Here is a 19,839-nt window from a genome sequence, read left to right as displayed (position 1 = left end):
CTTTAGTTGGGGTAATGGTCCATGGGGTGAAGGAAATGCCACCTGAACCCATAAACCAGTGTCTGTTAGGGGTGCCTGCACTCTTATACTGGGGAGAATGTCGTTGCGTGGGAGAAAGCAATGGTAAACCACTCCAGTATCTTACCGAGAATACTGGATGATGATGCTAATCATGTACCAACAGCTGCCAATGCTGCCATTTGAAGCTCTAAGGACAAATTGATCATGGTCATGTGGAATATGTGGAGTATGAATCAAGATAAATTAGAAATTGTTAAAAATAAGATGCCACGATTAAACATAGACATCCTAGGTGTCACAGGATTAAGATGGAGTGAAATGGGCCATTTTCAATCAGGAGAATGCGCAATATACAAGTACTCAGGATATGAGAAGAAAAAGAGCATGATGTGGCTTTTGTGATTAGCAAGAAGACTGCAAGGCTGCAATGTTGTAAGTCATTGAGTTAAAGGTCAACCTCTTTACTATAATACTGGTATATGCCCCAACAACCAAAGATGAGGAAGAAAATATTGATGAATTTTACGATCAAGTGCAGACAGAAACGAACACCACTTGCAGACAAGATGTATTATTTTTACTGGAGACAAATGCAAAAATTGGAAAAGGCAAAGAAGGAAATGTTGTTGGTTCATACGGATTAGTTGAAATTTAGCACATACCATATGGATTAGGCATTCAAAATGAAGCAAGAGAAGAGCCTTTTTAGCTTCTGTACACCTGAAGCAGTGAAGTAGGTGGCGGGTTTGGACATTCACATTTAGTGACATGTACATCACTCGCACTCAGTGTGTATATATGAACTGTCAAGAGTTGATAGGTGGATAGCGATGTAAATATATTGTGTTTTCTTCTTGTACTTTCAAACTTTGTAAATTGCTTTCTTTGACTGTAAAGATATGTTAATTTGTATTTACTTTGTACTCATCTTTCACTGGTTGTGTAAATAGTTTATAGGTTGTCATTATTCATCATACGCCAAATAAATAAATAAATTAGCTTCTGTGATTCCAACAATCTATTCAGTGCCAATACTTGTTTCAAGTAGCCAAAAGGTTGCTTATAAACCTGGATATTGCCTGATGGAAAATACAGTATAGGAATCAAGTTTGACTCTAGAAGATGGACAGCAGCAAAAGTCAGACTTTGAGGGAGACGTGGTCCAGCCAGTTTTAAAATCTTCTTCATTTCCAGTCTTCTGGGTCAGGTCGTGAATCAAGGACCTCCAAAGTTTTATATCTCTCACGACTCCCTTCTATCCTCCAATATTTCTCTCAACTCTTCTCTATACTCTCCTTCACCGCATCCATCCACTTCTTTCTGGGCCTTCCCTGTTGTATTCTTCCTATCATTTTCTCTATAAATACTCACTTTGGAAGTCTATCCTCTTCCATTCTCATCATGTGTCCATACACCGGACTCTGTCTTGTCTTGCAGTTTAGAGAATCAAATTCTCTCTTAATTTCTATGTTTTAAAATCATCATCATCATCATCATCATCTGTAGTTTCCAGTTGTTGGCCGGGTCTGCTTAATGTTTTAAAATATCACTTAAAATCGTTCTGAAGCCTTAAATCCTCTCTGCTGGGAATGGACTAATTGTGATGTGAAATTAAGTACTTCATCAAGGAGGAGTGCAACCATCATTTACCGACGGTTACAGTGAACAAGAAATCAAAATGGATGTCATACGGAACAATACAAATAGCTGAAAGGCAAAAAGAAGCTAAAATTCGGACGGGCAGAGAATTCATATCAATGCTGAACAAAGAGATACAGAAAAGTGTTCAGCAAGATAACAAAGAGTACTGACTTAGAACTGGAAAATACAACATGAGAAAACAAAACAAATTGCGCCTGATCTCATAAGTTGTTTTGAGAGTGTAATATAGTTCATTTCTCAAGTTTATATGAAGTGACAATGATTCTTAAAAATTTTAATAAAACATTTTAATTTCAAACAACAAACTTTTAAGAAAATTAATAGTTTTAATAGAATGTAAAAAAAAAATTAACACTTAGACCAACTAATTGATGTCACATAGTTTTAATTTCAATGTTAATAATTTTTACATATTATATCACTATATCACTATATATATATATATTTTAAGGACAGAAGACATACCCACCATCTTTTACTACTGGCTAAGCTGTCAGGCAAGAATTGGTGCTAATTGTTATGTTGGTAGCATACTAAAGATATAAACTGTCATTTGGTTTTGTTTCAACCAGTTTAAAGAAATTTCTGTACATTGTTGATAGCTTTATAACAACCAGACATTGGCATCATAGAAAAGCTTGTGCCCCGGAAGAATGAAAGCTAAGCTACACAGTACTTTTTGTTGATATTTATAATCCAATTGGTGTGATAAGTTGGTCAAGGTACAAGTAATAAATATATGAACTCTCCGTTCTTGGTGGTGAATAATTGGCTATGTGATTTTTATTTATATTTAAGTGTCCTCTTTATAGGACAGTGGGCATAAGGGGTACTATCACATAGTTTATTTCTCCTCTATTCCAACTTGTCTCTGAACGACATTTTGTCAATTCTGGAGGAAGAAACAGACTGCAATATGGCATCTGCTACTGTGTTACCACCTAGTTCCATGGATGACATCGTTACTGATGAGGAACTGTTGTTTATAAGTTTCATTTCCGTATTGATAGATATTACTTTACAAAAAAACAATATAAATATGAGTCTCCACCTTATCAATACAAAATTAATTTACATTAAGCTGGTAAATATAGTCAAGACTAGTTTCGACCCCTAGGGGGTCATCTTCAGTTGACATGCATTAAAAATGTATTTTTCTACAAAAACATCACTTGTAGTGGTAAAAGCTTAAATTAATTTGAACCGATCATAAATGTTGGTATGTCTGGTACATTTGGGCTATTGTATGTGTCAATTTTGAGTTTTTAGCACACAGTGTGAAAGGTAGTTGATTAACTAGTGTGCATCATCCATGAAGTCACATGTTATTTTTTATGCTGCTACCATCCAATTTTTGGGTTATACAATGTGGAATATACATACATTTGTGCAAATCAACAGTGGCAAGTTTAACAATATACATTTAAAGTTGGTTCATAAATTACACAAATTGGCTATTGATTAGTCATATGAAAATGTAGGACATTGGTTTGAACACTTTTGACTGAAATATCAATGTAACACCTTACTGGCATATATCTTAGATGCTAAAATCAGTTTATAAAGCCTGTTATTCTTGATTGAGTCTTGGAATAGGGTTAAAATTTTTTTTTAAATAAAAACTATTTGCTTAGTATAGGCATTAAATAATGCTGTTAAAATGGACATATAACTAAAACAGTAGTATATGTATGCCATATATGCCTGGTTAAAAACACATTGCATTAATGTTATTGATATGTGGTGCTACATGTATATTGTTTTGGAATAAATGGGGTTGACGAATTTTTCACAACAGTCTTAAATATAGTGTTCCGATAAAATGGGTCCGTAAAAATATTTATATGTAAAAAACGGTTAGGTAAGTATTTGAATAATCCGCTTGCAGATCAGGTAATACTTAGTTATATATCTGGAGATATTTTCGGCAGCTACTAATGTTGGAGTTATTAGAAATCTTGAATATATTAATGGAACATACGGATGGAAAAACATGCTCCATTAATATATTCAAGATTTCTAATAACTCCAACATTAGTAGCTGCCTAAAATATCTCCAGATATATAACTAAGTATTACCTGATCTGCAAGCGGATTATTCAAATACTTACCTAACCGTTTTTTACATATAAATATTTTTACGGACCCATTTTATCGGAACACTATATTTAAGACTGTTGTGAAAAATTCGTCAACCCCATTTATTCCAAAACAATATACATGTAGCACCACATATCAATAACATTAATGCAATGTGTTTTTAACCAGGCATATATGCCATACATATACTACTGTTTTAGTTATATGTCCATTTTAACAGCATTATTTAATACCTATACTAAGCAAATAGTTTTTATTTAAAAAAAAATTTTAACCCTATTCCAAGACTCAATCAAGAATAACAGGCTTTATAAACTGATTTTAGCATCTAAGATATATGCCAGTAAGGTGTTACATTGATATTTCAGTCAAAAGTGTTCAAACCAATGTCCTACATTTTCATATGACTAATCAATAGCCAATTTGTGTAATTTATGAACCAACTTTAAATGTATATTGTTAAACTTGCCACTGTTGATTTGCACAAATGTATGTATATTCCACATTGTATAACCCAAAAATTGGATGGTAGCAGCATAAAAAATAACATGTGACTTCATGGATGATGCACACTAGTTAATCAACTACCTTTCACACTGTGTGCTAAAAACTCAAAATTGACACATACAATAGCCCACATGTACCAGACATACCAACATTTATGATCGGTTCAAATTAATTTAAGCTTTTACCACTACAAGTGATGTTTTTGTAGAAAAATACATTTTTAATGCATGTCAACTGAAGATGACCCCCTAGGGGTCGAAACTAGTCTTGACTATATTTACCAGCTTAATGTAAATTAATTTTGTATTGATAAGGTGGAGACTCATATTTATGTTGTTTTTTTTGTAAAAAAAAAAAAAAAAAAAAAAAAAAACTGATGAGGAATTCGGTGAAGAGGACGATTTGAACGTGAATCATCTTTCCGGATCACAGTTACGTGCTGATGCTGAAATGATGTACCATGAACAAGATGATGTAGTAGATGTTGTAAATAACAAATCCAACTTCGACATTACTGAGGAAAACACCCAAAATTGACCGTGTCTTTTAAAACTGCATACATGTGGACAAAACATGACTTGGAAACTGAAAACTTTGAATGGTCTAGTTTGGATTTTGTTCCTAATAATCTCACTCCGTTCACATCTTTGTTTGATAACTGTAGAATGTAGAACAACCGAAAATTTTCAATTCGTATAATTGTGGAATGGGGGGGCGTTAATAGATCTGACAACAACGTCAGTCACTATCACCTTTCCGTTCGAGGAAAAAACTGGCACTTTCCTCTTATCACGCACTGTATTGATGTGTGTGAGCAGAATGCTTGCCAGATCCACAACTGAAAAGAGGTACTGTAAATTGGATCATCTGACTTCTCGAAGACGAGTGTCTGTTGCACTCTTGCAATCCAGTGTATGAAAAACGGCAAAATAGCGGAGTCATCCATCGCCACTAGAAAATGTTGATTCCAGATATGACCACATAGATCACATGATTGAATCTAAAGGGAAGCAAACAAGGTGCAGGGTATGCCACAAAAAACTACAACATAACGCTACATGTGAAATGTTTTGAGAAGTACAGCCATGAAGTCAAATAAATAATAAAGTTTAATTATTCCACCTATTCAATACATAAAAAGAGATGTTAATAAAAAATTAAATCTGTAAATAAAACTATAGGGACATGTTTCGCCCTTTAATTAAGGGCATCTTCAGCCTAATCTCAATCTGAAAGTTAATTAATCAGGTATCTGATTGTAATTAAAATACATATGAATATGAAGATGATGTTGGAAATGTGTTTCAAATGGTGAGCGAAATGGTTGACAATAGTTTTGGTATTATTAAAATGAAACCTTAATAAAGTCTAATATACAAATAGTCATAAAGTCTAATATACAAATAGTCATAAATTTATGAATGTCCTTGTTTAAAAATTGGTAACAAATTGTATACTGGTAGTTTTTTAAGAACATAAATTTTGTAAAGAGACGTTTCCGTTGCTCACATCAAGTGAGGTTTGAAATAAATTGTTACGTTGAAACACGTAAATTACAAGTAATTAGAGAAAATTTATCGGGTATTAAACAGTTCAAGCGTCAGCATAAAAATTGTTAGACTGTTGAAACTCTCGTGTGAAGAGATGAACTGCAGTCTTCTAGAAGCGCGAGTGAAGAAGAGTTCTTAAAAAACTACCAGTATACAATTTGTTACCAATTTTTAAACCAGGACATTAATAAATTTACGACTATTTGTATATTAGACTTTATTAAGGTTTCATTTTAATAATACCAAAACTATTGTCAACCATTTCGCTCACCATTTGAAACACATTTCCAACATCATCTCCATATTCATATGTATTTTAATTACAATCAGGTACCTGATTAATTAACTTTCAGATTGAGATTAGGCTGAAGATGCCTTTAATTAAAGGGCGAAACATGTCCCTATAGTTTTATTTACAGATTTAATTTTTTATTAACATCTCTTTTTATGTATTGAATAGGTGGAATAATTAAACTTTATTTATTTGACTTCATTGTACAATTCAATACGGACCAAAATATGAGAATTATAACATGTAAGTACCGCCATGCCGTCTAGAAGCACCAAGGTCCTTTAAAGTCCTACATTTTATTGTATCCCCTTCAGTTCAAACTCCAACAATTCATTCTGTAATCAGACTGCTTGATTTAGATTGGAATTAAGAATAATATAACATTAGAACGACATACACATTTTTCTTATTATCATACCCCTTTTGCCCACTGTCCTTTTTTTATACGACACGCCCTCCTGTCCATGCAACATACTTGATCCTGAAATACTTAACATCGGGGATCATCATACAACGTATAGGTCAGTTATATACCATTAATCTTAAAATTCCAGTAAAAACTTCTTTTGGGCAGATCTAGGTTAATCAGGTTTCTTAAAAATTGTATTAAGTTTGTTAATGACAAATCATGTATACAAATTCAAGATCAATGTTCCTAATTAACATTGTTATGACAATATGGCTGAAGATGCTCAGAAAATAAGTGAAATATGTACCACGTTTTTAATAATTTGGCAATAAAATAATGATGAAATTCTAATTTTGTATGCTAGTTAAGTATTGAATAGGAGTAAAACAAAGTTTTATTGTTCTCCTTTCTATTTTACATAGCTCAGATCTTTGTAATTAGGTGTTATGCTGTAGCTGATCCTGAAAAATAAATAAATAAATAAATAAATAAATAAATAAATAAATAAATAAAAACTGCAACATCGCCCACTGATTGGAAATGATTCATATACTGTGGAATCCCGTTAGTACATTCCTTAGTAACATGTTTTCCTGTTAATCACATCGAATGATAAAAGTCCCTGTCACAAAGCATTAAATTTTATGTACAATATTGCTTTAGCACATTCTTGCACTCCAGTTTAATACCTTCAAATTTTGACATTCTTCATTCAATATTTAGGCCAGTCTTTGCGCATCTGTCAGTCCAGTTGGACATCCAGCCACTGACATGCGCACATGTTAGTGATGCGATATGTGTTAGGGTGAGAGAGAATGCTAAATTACCCTTGCAGACAGCTGGAGCCATGCATTTTACATTGTAAACATTGGAACATGCCCTGGAGGATTGACAGACTCGTTTCACAACATCAGACATATTTGGTTTTCTCCGCTAGCATTCGGAAATGAGTCAAGAGAACGGCCGCGGTCCACCTTCACATCGCTTCATATTGTAAAAAATTAGAGATCGGCATTCAATTGCTGTTTAAAGCAACGTCTCGTTGAATTCTGTTGTGGTAGTCTTCACTTCTAATATCATACAGACATCGGTATTGCTCATTAAGTACTACGAGTTTGATTTCTGTTCCACTCCAGCAGAATGAATCATCCTGCAACCGCCAACAACCCAATTCAAGCGGTGTTGGTTCAAGAAAAATTCAAGGCATTAGTGAGAGAAGATGGATCCATAGTACAAGACGAAAAGGGTCTTCAGAAGGTGATGGCAAAGTATTTTGAAAAACTTTATAATTAGGATGACTGCTTGCAGAAAGAAGGAGATAAGGAAATGGAAATAATAGATGGGAAAAAAGAAGAGAACCCGATAACATGGTTGGAACTTGAAAGGGCATTGAAAGCAATGACCATAGGTAAAGCAAGTGGAAAAGACAAATTCAATGCTGATATGATTAAGGCAGCAGGACGCATTGGACTACAGTGGCTATACAGAGCCCTCAATGCTATAAGGAAGGATGAAAGGATACCTGAAGATTGGCAACAAGGAAGCATTGTACCACTGTTCAAAAAAGGGAATAGGAAGAAATGTGAAAACTATAGATGTATAACTATTATCACATGGGCTAAAAATAATGGAGAAAGTCATAAACAAAAGACTGAGGGATATAATAGAAACACAATTACAGGAAGAACAATATGGCTTTAGACTGAATAGATCAACAATAGACTTGATATTTACAGTGCAAACGATAATGGAAAACCATCTGGAAAGCAACAAGGAAATCAACTTCGTATTTTTGGATTTGGAAAAAGTTTATGATACAGTTAAGAGAAAACATGTATGGGAATGCCAACTGAAAAGGAATGTATCAAAATCATTAATTAACACGACAAAAATGTTGTATCATGAGAGTAAAAGCAGTGTACAAGTGGGAAGCGGTGACTCTGAAACATTTTATACAAAAAAAGGTCTCAAGCAAGGAAGTGCACTGTCGCCATTGTTGTTTATTATACAGTGAAACCTCGATTCTCCGTTTTTCGAGGGACCATGAAAATAAAACGTACAATGCGGGAAAACGGAAAATCCGGGAATGAATGAAAACCATCAACAATTTGGTTAAACATCACAAAAATGAAATATGTATAATTATAATCTTACAAAACTCCTAAACCAAACCAAACTACAGCCCCAGTGGGACTTTGCCTGCCAAGCGACCGCTGCTCAGCCTGAAGGACTCCAGATTACGAGGTGTGTATGGTCAGTGCGACGAATCCTCTCGGCCGATATTCCTGGCTCTGTAGATTGGGGTCGCCATCTCACCATTAGATAGCTCCACAATTAAAGGTAATCACGTAGGCTGAGTGGACCTGGAACCAGACTTATATCCAGGTAAAATTGTCTGACCTGGTCGCAACCGAACCCGGGCCTCTGGATGAGAGGCGGGCATGTTAGACCACGAAACCGCATTAATTACCGGTACGCGAGTTCAAAATCTCGATACTTTAAATTCAGTTTTACAGGGGAATCTTCGTCAGTTTCCCGTGAAAACTTCTTTCAGTTCAGCGACTTTGATTAGGCTAGCCAAACTCTTCGAAAAATCTAATAACGCCAAGCCAAACGACAATCGACCACAAGTACGGTAGTTTTTAATTCTCTCATCTAATAAAATAAAGCACATTAGATACGAAAGCACCCAAAATGAATGCGAAATCCGTTCATTTCTTAATCTTTCATTGTAATTTGGTCTCCGGTATACTGTTCGTAGTCAGTTTCTGGAAATCTCGTACCGCGCAAATTAGGCCTACGTCGACTTTTAAAGGTTATGTTGAACTCGAAAACATGGTTTCGAATGTAAGTATCGATTCTTAAAAGTTCTCGAATGCATTATATTCAATTCCGCGCGTCACAAATCCATTCAAATTGGAAAGATGTCAGTACGAGTTTGAAATTATACCAACTATTTAAAATGTAACGTGCGCAAATAAAACGACTGCGGTTTTTGGTATTTTAACACGAAAACGTAAAATTTCCAGTCTTACATTAGGACCTAAACAGTAATAGGCAATTCTAAGACCTCCCATGGCTTTCTTTTTTTAAAAATTACATTTAGGTGCAACATGTGTTTTGGTCTCGCTAACATAATCATGTACGATATCAAAAATACTGAATTTGTGTTAAGAAGCAGTTTCGATTCCTGCCTGAAAGCCCAGTTACTCTGCAGTGCCCTGAGCAAAGTGCCAAAAACCTCTTCGGCAGTACGATCGAAAAAAGTAAAAATATAAACATCTAACCCTGGACATAATATGGACGTTTTATAAGTGCGAACATTTGACGAAACTTGTTCCGTCTTCAAGCAGAGCTGTCGAAATGCTCCGTGTCTCCTTGCAATTGTTGTCGCCACTCTCTGCTTTATGATTTCCGAGATTCTCTAAACAATACCACCCGAATGCGATGCTAAGATGGTCCCTTATGCAAGTTCACCGCCGATCGCTTTTCCAGTACCGGTACAGTACTTGCTTTAATTAATTAACGCCAAGATCCATAAATATGCCATAGCCGTCCTTTTGTGAGATACAGTTTATTAAAAAACGATTAATCGAGGATTTAGTGTTGATGGGACTGGAATTTCTGGACGGTTGATCCGGGAAATCGTTTCTTCGAGGAACGGATAATGCGGGACTTTTACAACGTGATTTAATTACGATGCTCGCGGGACCACGTAATTTGAACGCATATTCCGGGAAAACGTATTTTCCGGGAACGGATAATCGAGGTTCCACTGTATTGATGGATGAAATCATTAAACACGTAAAACAGAGTATCAGTAGTGATGAAGTGAATGCTTTGGTATGTGCAGATGATGTGGTGATTTGGGGAAAGGAAGTACAAAGGACACTGAACATTTGGAATGAAAATCTGAAGGAGTTTGGAATGGTGATTAGTAAAAAGAAAACTGTAGTCATGCACTGTGGAAAAGAGAAAAAGAGGAGCCAACTGAACACAGATGGAGAACGGTTCGAGAATGTAGAACAGTTTATATATCTGGGTAGTATTATTAATGGAAGGAATGAAATCAACCCTGAAATTAATCAGACTAAGTAAAGGTACATTTTATAATCAAGTCAGAGACCTTTTATGGGATGAGGTAGAATTCAAAATATTAAAATCAGAGAAGCGCTAAATATAGAACCGTTAGTACAGAACATACAGAAAGCAAGACTGAGATGGTTTGGACATGCCAGTTGGAAGACCAAGAAGAAGGTGGATGGATCAGATCTGGAAGGACATTAGAGAAGCTGGATTGGATGTGGTGGAAGTAATGGAAGTAATGGAGCAGGAAAAGCGGAAGGACAGAAAGGAGTGGAGGAGGCTTGTTAACCACACCCGGGCAACTGGAGTGGGATACTGATGATAATGATTACGAATGAACTTGATGGATGAAGCCGTGCTACTGTACAACACATAGTAGTAAGGTGGTGTTAAAGATCATACAACGAAGATTAGAACCTTACATAAAGCATGAAATGTCCAAAACTCAAGCTGGTTTTAGGAGAGGCAGAGGTACCAGAGATATTATTAGTGATATGCACCGGATGGTAGATAGAGCAAAGGATTGATTATATGAGAGCGTTTGACAGTGTAAATCACAGGAAGATGTGGGATGTCCTTAGATGGATGGATATATCTGAACATCTCATTGTCCTGATGCATAACCTCCATCTGCAACAAGAGACCACAGTTAGAACTGAACAAGGTGATACAGACGGGTTTTCAGTTGGTAAGGTGGTACGGAAGGGATGCATATTCCCCCTATCTGTTCAACTTACATACTAAGTACATTATGATACCTTTTGTGAATTTAGGATTTAGGTCTGAATATAAACAACCTACGTTATTCAGATGAAGGTTGATAGCTGAAAGTAAGGATGATCTGAAGGTTTTTATACTCAGAGTGAAAGAGCAAAGTGAAAAGATGAGACTCAATCTAAATATTGGTAAGACGAAGATTCTTACAATAGGTAAACCTTCAGATATCAAGATACATGATGAAGTCATTAAAGTGGTAGATAATATTTGTTTCGTGGGTTCACCCATAAGTAATACTAGTAATACTAGCTCTAGAAGTTCAGAGATCTGCCGACGATTAGCACTTGGCAGGGCAGCGTTCCCAGGCGTATGTAAAATCTTCAGGTCGTCAAATGTATCTGTGCATACTAAGGCCAGAATGCTCAAAGTGGTCTTTCCCATAGTTAACATATGGATGTAAAAGATGGGCAATAATAATAATAATAATAATAATAATAATAATCATAATAATAATGGCGTATGGCCTCCAAAGATGCCTGGTGCGGGTCTTTTTCTCGTAGATGGCCTATTAGGCGACCTGTATGTCTATGAAGATGAGGGCCCTACCTAGAATGATTTCTAATGCTGAATACGCCACACACATCCAGCTCCCGAGTCATTGGAATTAACCAATTAAGGTTAAAATCTCCGTCCCGGGCGGGAATCGAACCCGGGACCCTCTGAACCGAGGGCCAGTACGCTGACCATTCAGCCAACGAGTCGGACAAGATGGACCATAAAAAGGCACAACAGAAAGTGCATTTGAGCTGCGGTGTTGAAGAAGAATTTTGCATATACCTTGGACAGCCAGAAGATGAACAAGTGGGTCATTCAGTAAATCAATCCATTTATTACAAAGTTACAGCTATCTTATTTTGGGCACATTATGAGGCAGTCTGAATCCTTGATAAAGGCAATCGTGCTCGGAATGGTGAAAGGGACTCGAAGATGTGGATAACTGGCATTGAGATGGATATTTTATTTTTGTAGTTGCTTTACGTTGCACCGACACAGATAGGTCTTATGGCGACGATTGGACAGGGAAGGGCGAGGAGTTGGAAGGAAGCGGCCGTGGCCTTAATTAAGGTACAGCCCCAGCATTTGCCTGGTGTGAAAATGGGAAACCACGGAAAACCATTTTCAGGGCTGCCGACAGTGGGGTTCGAACCTACTATCTCCCGAATACTGGATACTGGTCGCACTTAAGCGACTGCAGCTATCGGACTCGGTTTGAGATGGATAAATATAATCAAAATTGTAATGAATATGTCCTTGCAAGACCCAGAAAAACTTGTAGAAAAAAGAAGTATCTGGAGACACTCCATCCATGAAGTCTCCAGGAGTTGACGTTGATTTGATGGCACCTATTCAAGTCAATCTGGTATAAGCTAAAATAAATATCTTTAAATATGGGATCTATGTGGTATTTTAATGTCTAAAAAATGAAAACTAATTCAACATACACAAATTAATAAAAATATTCAAGCTCTCAAAATTTTTTAATAATATCTTATTCAACAAAATGTATGTTTCATAATGCTGGAAATACTATGTCAAATTTTAGTTACTACAAGATATTATCCTCCATTATATTGCTCATTTAAAATATTTGCACCTAGATTCAAAACTAGCTGAAAAATTAAAGTAACTGAACTTACCATCACCTTCTCTGAATCAGACGTTATCATTGTATCAACAATGACATTCTTGACCTCTACAGTTTTGGCGGCCACTACTTCCTCTTCAATCTTAAGTTCCGACTCTACAGATATTGGTGAATTTGCTGGGATAGTATCTGTCTTCGCCTGTTCCTCTTCCAGGGCAGGAACTCGCTCTGTCGCTGTGGAAATGGGCACTTCTCCTGTTGCTGGAGAAGAAAGTCAATGAATGAATATTAGCCAGGTATATAATGTTCACAGCAAAATGGAACTATCATAATAATTTAACACAATAATATTCATTTCAGTCATCAATGTGGGCCTAGTTTACACCATCACCTGCCCTTCTCTTTGTACTTCTGTCAAAGATCGTTTCTGACTTCTCCTTCCTCATCACTCTTATATGCTGAGATGTTCCCTGGCCTTCTCCTCAACGTTGTTCTTGCCTGTATCTCTTCTTCTTTGACGACACATAGGTCGCTATGCACCTGTGTAAGCCACCCAGACTGCTCTCTCCATTTTCTTACATGAATATTCTGTTGCCCTTCATCTGCTGATTTCTCCTTCCGATGTGTTCATAAGAGGTCAGTTGTCTATTCCTCATCATAGTTGTAATTTTTTGATAGTTTTATAGAGTTCCTAATTCGATCTAAACCAATATTTTTCGAAGGTATCTTCTTTTCTTCACGGACTATAAAGGCACTCTGTTCTGAGCACTATCCAATAATGTTTTAATATGCCTTGAACTTGTACTGTATGTGTCATGGCATAGCTTGAAGACCATCTGTATCCTCCTCACCCTCCTTTTCATTTCCACTGGAAGTGAGAATTCTCCCAGGTATTTATGTGATGGATGTCCCCAAATACAATTCTCAAAAGCTAAACAGTCCAACATGAGGTCTCCCACAACCTATCTTTACCTCCGTTACCCCATTTTTAGCCATACCTCGATCTACATTCCCAGATGACCTTTTCTAGGATGCAATTGAAGGGAGTGGAGAGATGGTTATAACACCGATCAGCTCCTTAAGCTTGAGGGAAGTAAAAAATAAAAACATACACAAAGTTGTGAAAACTGTGGAACGACAAAGGAGGAGGTGGAGGAAACTAATATCTCACCAATAGAGCAGAAATTGCTTTACAAACTTTAAGGGGAACAATTTTAACTACTTATAAACTCAGAATTATTTATAGCTAAGTTTGTGTATTTAAAAATAAATTTAGTAAAAAATAAAATCTTGCAATAAATTTACTTTAATGAAGATTTTAGAAGTACCTACACTCACAACTCTTGACACTATAAGGGATTTTTCTCTTTTCACTTTGACACATTTTTACTAGAAAATTCTGTTAAACAGTACTTAATTCAGTAAAAAATGTATAAAAATGCTGCTTATATAATTACAAGAGTAAGTGCACAATAAAATAATAAATACAAGTTACAAAGTCACAGGATTTCTCTTATACTGTTATTTAATTTCCTTGTCAAAATCAGATTTTTTTTTTGCTTTACTCTCACGGCATTTTGGAAATCAATCAAACTTGTTAGGGCAGCTTCATCATCACTCTTAGGCAAGGTGAAAGTTGAGGGGATAGCAGCACAATAAAAAACTGCTCACAAGTATCAGAGCACAGTGGAGCGCAGTTTGAGACATGCAGTGTAATTCTGGAAGTCAACATGCCCGGCTAAACTGCACTTGGACTTCATTTTTACCAAGTAAGTTGTCATGCGTTTTGAATCACAGCTGTAAGTTTGCACTCTGGAGACAGTGTGTTTGAACCCCACTGTCGGAGGCCTGAAGATGGTTTTCCAAGATTTCCCTTTTTTACACCAAGTAAAGGCTGTACCTTAAGTAAGGCTATGGTCGCTTCCTTCCCACCCGTAGACCATTCCTATCCCATCGTCACCATAAGACTAATCTGTGCTGGTAGGATACAAAGCTCAATTTGTGAACACTATGGCTGAAATTTTGCTGGAAGTTAGTTCTGAATCTGATTCAGAAGTTGCGTACGAGACCCCAGATACTAACAAGACAGTTTTAATGAGGGAAAGGTCAATGTTTAAAAGAAAGGAGGACTCGTGGAGAATTTTTTTAAACTAAGGACTGCATGACGATAAATTAGCTATTTTCAAATGAACAGTTTCAACTGTTTATGCAACCTGAATGTATCTACTCTCTGGGACAAGTAAACAAGCGACGAGAGGTACTGAAACGTGAACCGTAAGAGAATAAATGGAATCACTACATCCTGTCTTAACCTTCTAGTTGTTTTAATTTTGTTCTTTTACCTGTCAACCAATGATTAACTAAACAGAATCCACGTACATCATCCAACTATAGCACGGTACCACTGTATTTGATTCTATGAAATCTGGTTCTGTGGTACTTTGATACGCAGTTCCACTGTTGGAATCATAGAAAAATTATATTTTACGATATCTGAAGAAGCACAGATGAGATATACTTCCATGATGCTTGCCAAGGACTCACCGATTCGACCCTAGAAGTACATTTTCTTATATACAAGAATAAAAACGGACACTGTGTACATTGAAATTTATGACCAATCAGCTGTCATGAAGACACATTGTCTATTCCTCCACTAATTACATCATACATTCCTGCAAGTTGAAAATAAGAACACTCTGCATTTTCCGATTGTCATGACGTGTGCCCATAACCACGACTGCCATTTATTGTCACATTTTAGCAGGGCTCCACGAGATGCTACAGGGAGTGTATGTCAGCACAACCCCTTTGCTGGCCCCCACCGAAGGGTCTTGTCACTAGCCAGATCTAACGTATTCAGATAACAATTATGGGATGGATGTTGTTGAAATGTCGTATTTGTTTCCCCTTTGATTTAGAATGTTGTTCAGTAGTATAGAAATTCATTCTTGATATAACAAAGGATAATAACGAGTTTTTATTTTGCATTCTTTTGCACTCTTTGTCAATTTCAGCTTTCAGTAAGGCTTTAGCTCAAAATACAGCATTCTACAGAATTTATAGATAATTCTAAAATATTTTAAAATTTATGGATATACTATTTATTGTCAAGATGATAAAAAACCACAAATGACTATATAAAAAATTACACACTCTTTCTTATATATGGTTAAATTACATATTCCCCACTACAAATGTTTGTTTCTCAGTGGAAACTCCCTGGTTAAGAGGGTTAAGTAAACTGCTACACTCTCTAGTAACTGACGAAGTTCCATAGTCTGACCAAATTCATATTTAAATAATGAAACTAATAATAATAATAATGAAACTAATAATAATAATAATAATAATAATAATAATAATAATAATAACAATACGAAATCAGAAAAGATTCCCGATACAATAAGGAAAAGGAGAATTGATTTCTATGCCATGGATCCGAAAAGGATAACTAAAAGAATCTTCGGCTATTTCCGTAATAAGAAAACCAAGCCGAAGTGGTTTAAGAAAACTGAGAAGGACCTATGAGAATTCCAAATTACAGAAGAGATGCTTGTAGATGGATCTGCAAAGAAAATAACCAAAGATAAAATAAAGAGGTTTCAGGACAGGGTGAAGCCCAAATGACAATACAGAATTTCTGAAGAAGAGAGGAAGGCAAGATCTGAAAGAATGAAAAAGTACTGGGAGGACAGGAAAACACGACTCACTAACCATTGATAGATCTACCGTACACCAAAGAGGGTGAAACGGACAACAACAACAACAACAACAACAACAATAATAATAATAATAATAATAATAATAATAATAATAATAATAATAATAATAATAATAATAATAATAATAATAATGTTACCGGCTTTGCGTCCCACTAACTACTTTTATGGTTTTCGAAGATACTGAGGTGCCAGAATTAAGTCTCGCTGGCAGTCTTTTCGTGCTCCCCCCCTCCCCCGTGTGGGTGGCGGCAGTAGAATAACACCCATGGTATCCCCCACTTGCTGTAAGAGGCAATTAAAATAGGCCCCAGGGGTTCTCAACTTGGGAGCGTGGGTTGGCGACCACAGGGCCCTCAGCTGAGTCCCAGCGTTACTTCCACTTACTCGGGCCAGGTTCCTCACCTTCATCTATCCTACCTGACCTTCCTTGGTCAACTCTTGTTCTTTACCAATGCCATTAGGTTCCCAAGGCCTATGTTTTTCATTTTCACGCCCTTCGTGGCCCTTGTCCTTCCTTGGCCAATATCTTCATTTTTCTAAGTGTTGGACCCCTTCAATTTTCTCTTTTTAATTAGTGATAACAGAGGATGGCTGCCTAGTTGTACTTCCTCTTACAACAATAATCACCACCACCGCCATTCTTTTACGTGCCAGTAAATCTACTGACACGAACCTGTCGCATATGAGCACCTTCAAATACCACCAAACTGAGCCAGGATCAAACCTGCCAAGTTGGAGAAGTTGGGGTGAGAGGGCCAGTGCCTCAACCGTCTGGGCCACTCAGACCAGCACTGCTACATTTCCTGGCCCCAAATATTAGAATATGCTACACACTTCTGCCTGATGAACATAGGCAACGGAACTGTAAATAACACTGCTACATCCTGCCAGACTAGGTGTTGAATGAGCAAACAACATTATTATAATAATAATGTTATTTATAATGTTATATGATTTACGTCCCACTAACTTCTCTTTTACGGTTTTCGGAGACGCCAAGGTGCCAGAATTTAGTCCCGCAGGAGTTCTTTTGTGTGCCAGTAAATCTACCGAAACGAGGCTGACGTATTTGAGCACCTTCAAATACCACCGGACTGAGCCAGGATCGAACCTGCCAAGTTGGGGTCAGAAGGCCAGCGCCTTAACCATCTGAGCCATTCAGCCCGGCAAACAACATTATTATAATTATACAAGATGTCCGGGTTAAAGGTATAATAATATAAAATTTAATAACTTGAGAAATAATGCAGATAGTTATTGGTGGTTTGTTTCTACAACTAGGGTAACTCAAAAGGGTTTCTTATGTTTACTTGTGGTGGCAGTACCACATGCGCGTGAGCGTAACTGCACTGTTCACGAGAAGCGCGCCAGTAACCTTGTGGACTCCACAGCAGGTGTTCTGTGTGCTTTCGCTCATGGAGATAAAATAGGTTACACTAGTACAACATAGACTTCGGCGTGAGTATGGACTGTTACCAACTGATGTGTTCCCACTTACATAACAATCATAAAATGGGACAGGCGCCTTCGAGAATCTGGGACCTTGCTGTTGATGTCGGGCCGCCACGCCAAGCGCGCAGTTTCAGAGGCTACTGTTGATTTAATCCGCGAGTCCTTCTCATGGAGTCCTCGTAAATCAATTCGACAAGCAAGTAGGCAGTTACAGTTATCTCATTCGACAGCACACGATGTTGTCCACAAAAGGTTGTGCCTACGGGAGTACAAACTGCAGCTTCGTCAGAAAATCAAACCTCAGGACAAGCCGCTACGGAAGGCAATCGCAGAGACAATTCTGGCAAAAATTGATGGAAACGAGGCATTCCTCGATTCGGTCTGTTTCTCGGATAAGGCTACATTCCATAATTTCAGCACGGTAAACTAGCACAATTGCTGCATATGGGGATCTGACCCTCACTCCCCCCAAACGCAGTGATAAGAGTTGGAACCGGACTCTCCGAAATTGAATATGTGGTGTGGATTATTGAAGGAAAGGGTTATTGGACCATTCTTCTTCGTGGAGCCTACAGTTAATGGAACACGTTACCTAAATATATTGGAGCAGTATGTTGTGCCACAACTTCCTCGTGACGTGATCTTTCAGTAAGATGGTGCACCATGCCATTATGTGGAATTTGTGAGGGATTTATTGAATTGCGAGTCCCCAGATCGCTGGATTGGGAGAGGTAGTCCTTCAATTACGTGGCCTCCTAGAAGCCCCGACATTACGCCACTTGATTTTTTCCTGCGGGGGTTTGTCAAGAATCAAGTGTACCACACACCAGTTCATGATCTACCAGATCTGTGTCATCGCATTCGTGCAGCTATCGCGAATGTTATGCTTACAATGTTGCAGAACACTTGGAGAGAAGTGGAATACTGATTAGATGTCTGTCGCGCCACTAATGGTGCGCATATCGAGATTCATTAGGTATGTAAACAAACATTTTGAGTTACCCTACTTCTTTCAAGGTTATAAACTTCATTATTGGTTCCGTATTGAATTAAGATTACACATAAAATAAAGTACAAAGGTTTAATCCACCTACTCAATACATTTACAATAATTGCGATGTCTATAAGAACATTGCAATATATTACGAAGTACTAGTTCGACCCTGTGTGGGTCATCAGCCTGGCCAAGATGCATATGGATATGCCAAAGTCCTAAAGCAAAAGTACACGGTGGAATGAATATAAAAGAATGAACTGAATATGTGATGGAATGATGTACATATAAAATGGTGAACCACTGAATTATTATAGATGTGATATTGTAATGCTTATCAGTGACAAATAAAATTTTGGATTTATGTCATATACAATTAAACTATAAGAATATTTATCATACAATTATTGAAAAATGAATAAAATAAGCTCTGTTGGTGAACACTAAAATTGCACATTTAAAAATGTAATACGTCAGTATTTAAAGCAAAATCCAATGCATCTATTGAGTTTCTAAAATCTGGAATGTGTCTTCAAGTGGAGATATAAAGTTCAACATTGACGCATAGGAAATCTTTCTTGCATAATGTCCAATATATCCAAAACAGAAGTTTTCAAGTAGGAACCAATAGAACCTCGCGCGCAATGTGAACAACCTTCCCCGTGGAGTGCAACTAAGA

General features: G+C 36.9%; 1 protein-coding gene across 1 annotated transcript in view; it reads right to left on the bottom strand.

Moving 5' to 3' along the window:
* The window catches only part of pps (protein partner of snf), a 709,730-nt gene that overhangs the window by 359,377 nt on the left and 330,514 nt on the right, over nucleotides 1-19,839 (bottom strand). The window contains exon 10 of the mRNA XM_067153098.2: nucleotides 13,042-13,250. Coding sequence (XP_067009199.2) covers nucleotides 13,042-13,250 — 209 coding nt within the window. The remainder of the gene's footprint in view (nucleotides 1-13,041; nucleotides 13,251-19,839) is intronic.

This window comes from Anabrus simplex, chromosome 8 (genome assembly GCF_040414725.1).
Source record: "Anabrus simplex isolate iqAnaSimp1 chromosome 8, ASM4041472v1, whole genome shotgun sequence".
In the NCBI taxonomy this organism is placed as follows: Eukaryota; Metazoa; Arthropoda; class Insecta; order Orthoptera; family Tettigoniidae; genus Anabrus; species Anabrus simplex.
The sequence above is the reverse complement of the archived record's forward strand: the minus strand, read 5'-3'. Positions and strand labels throughout refer to the sequence as shown.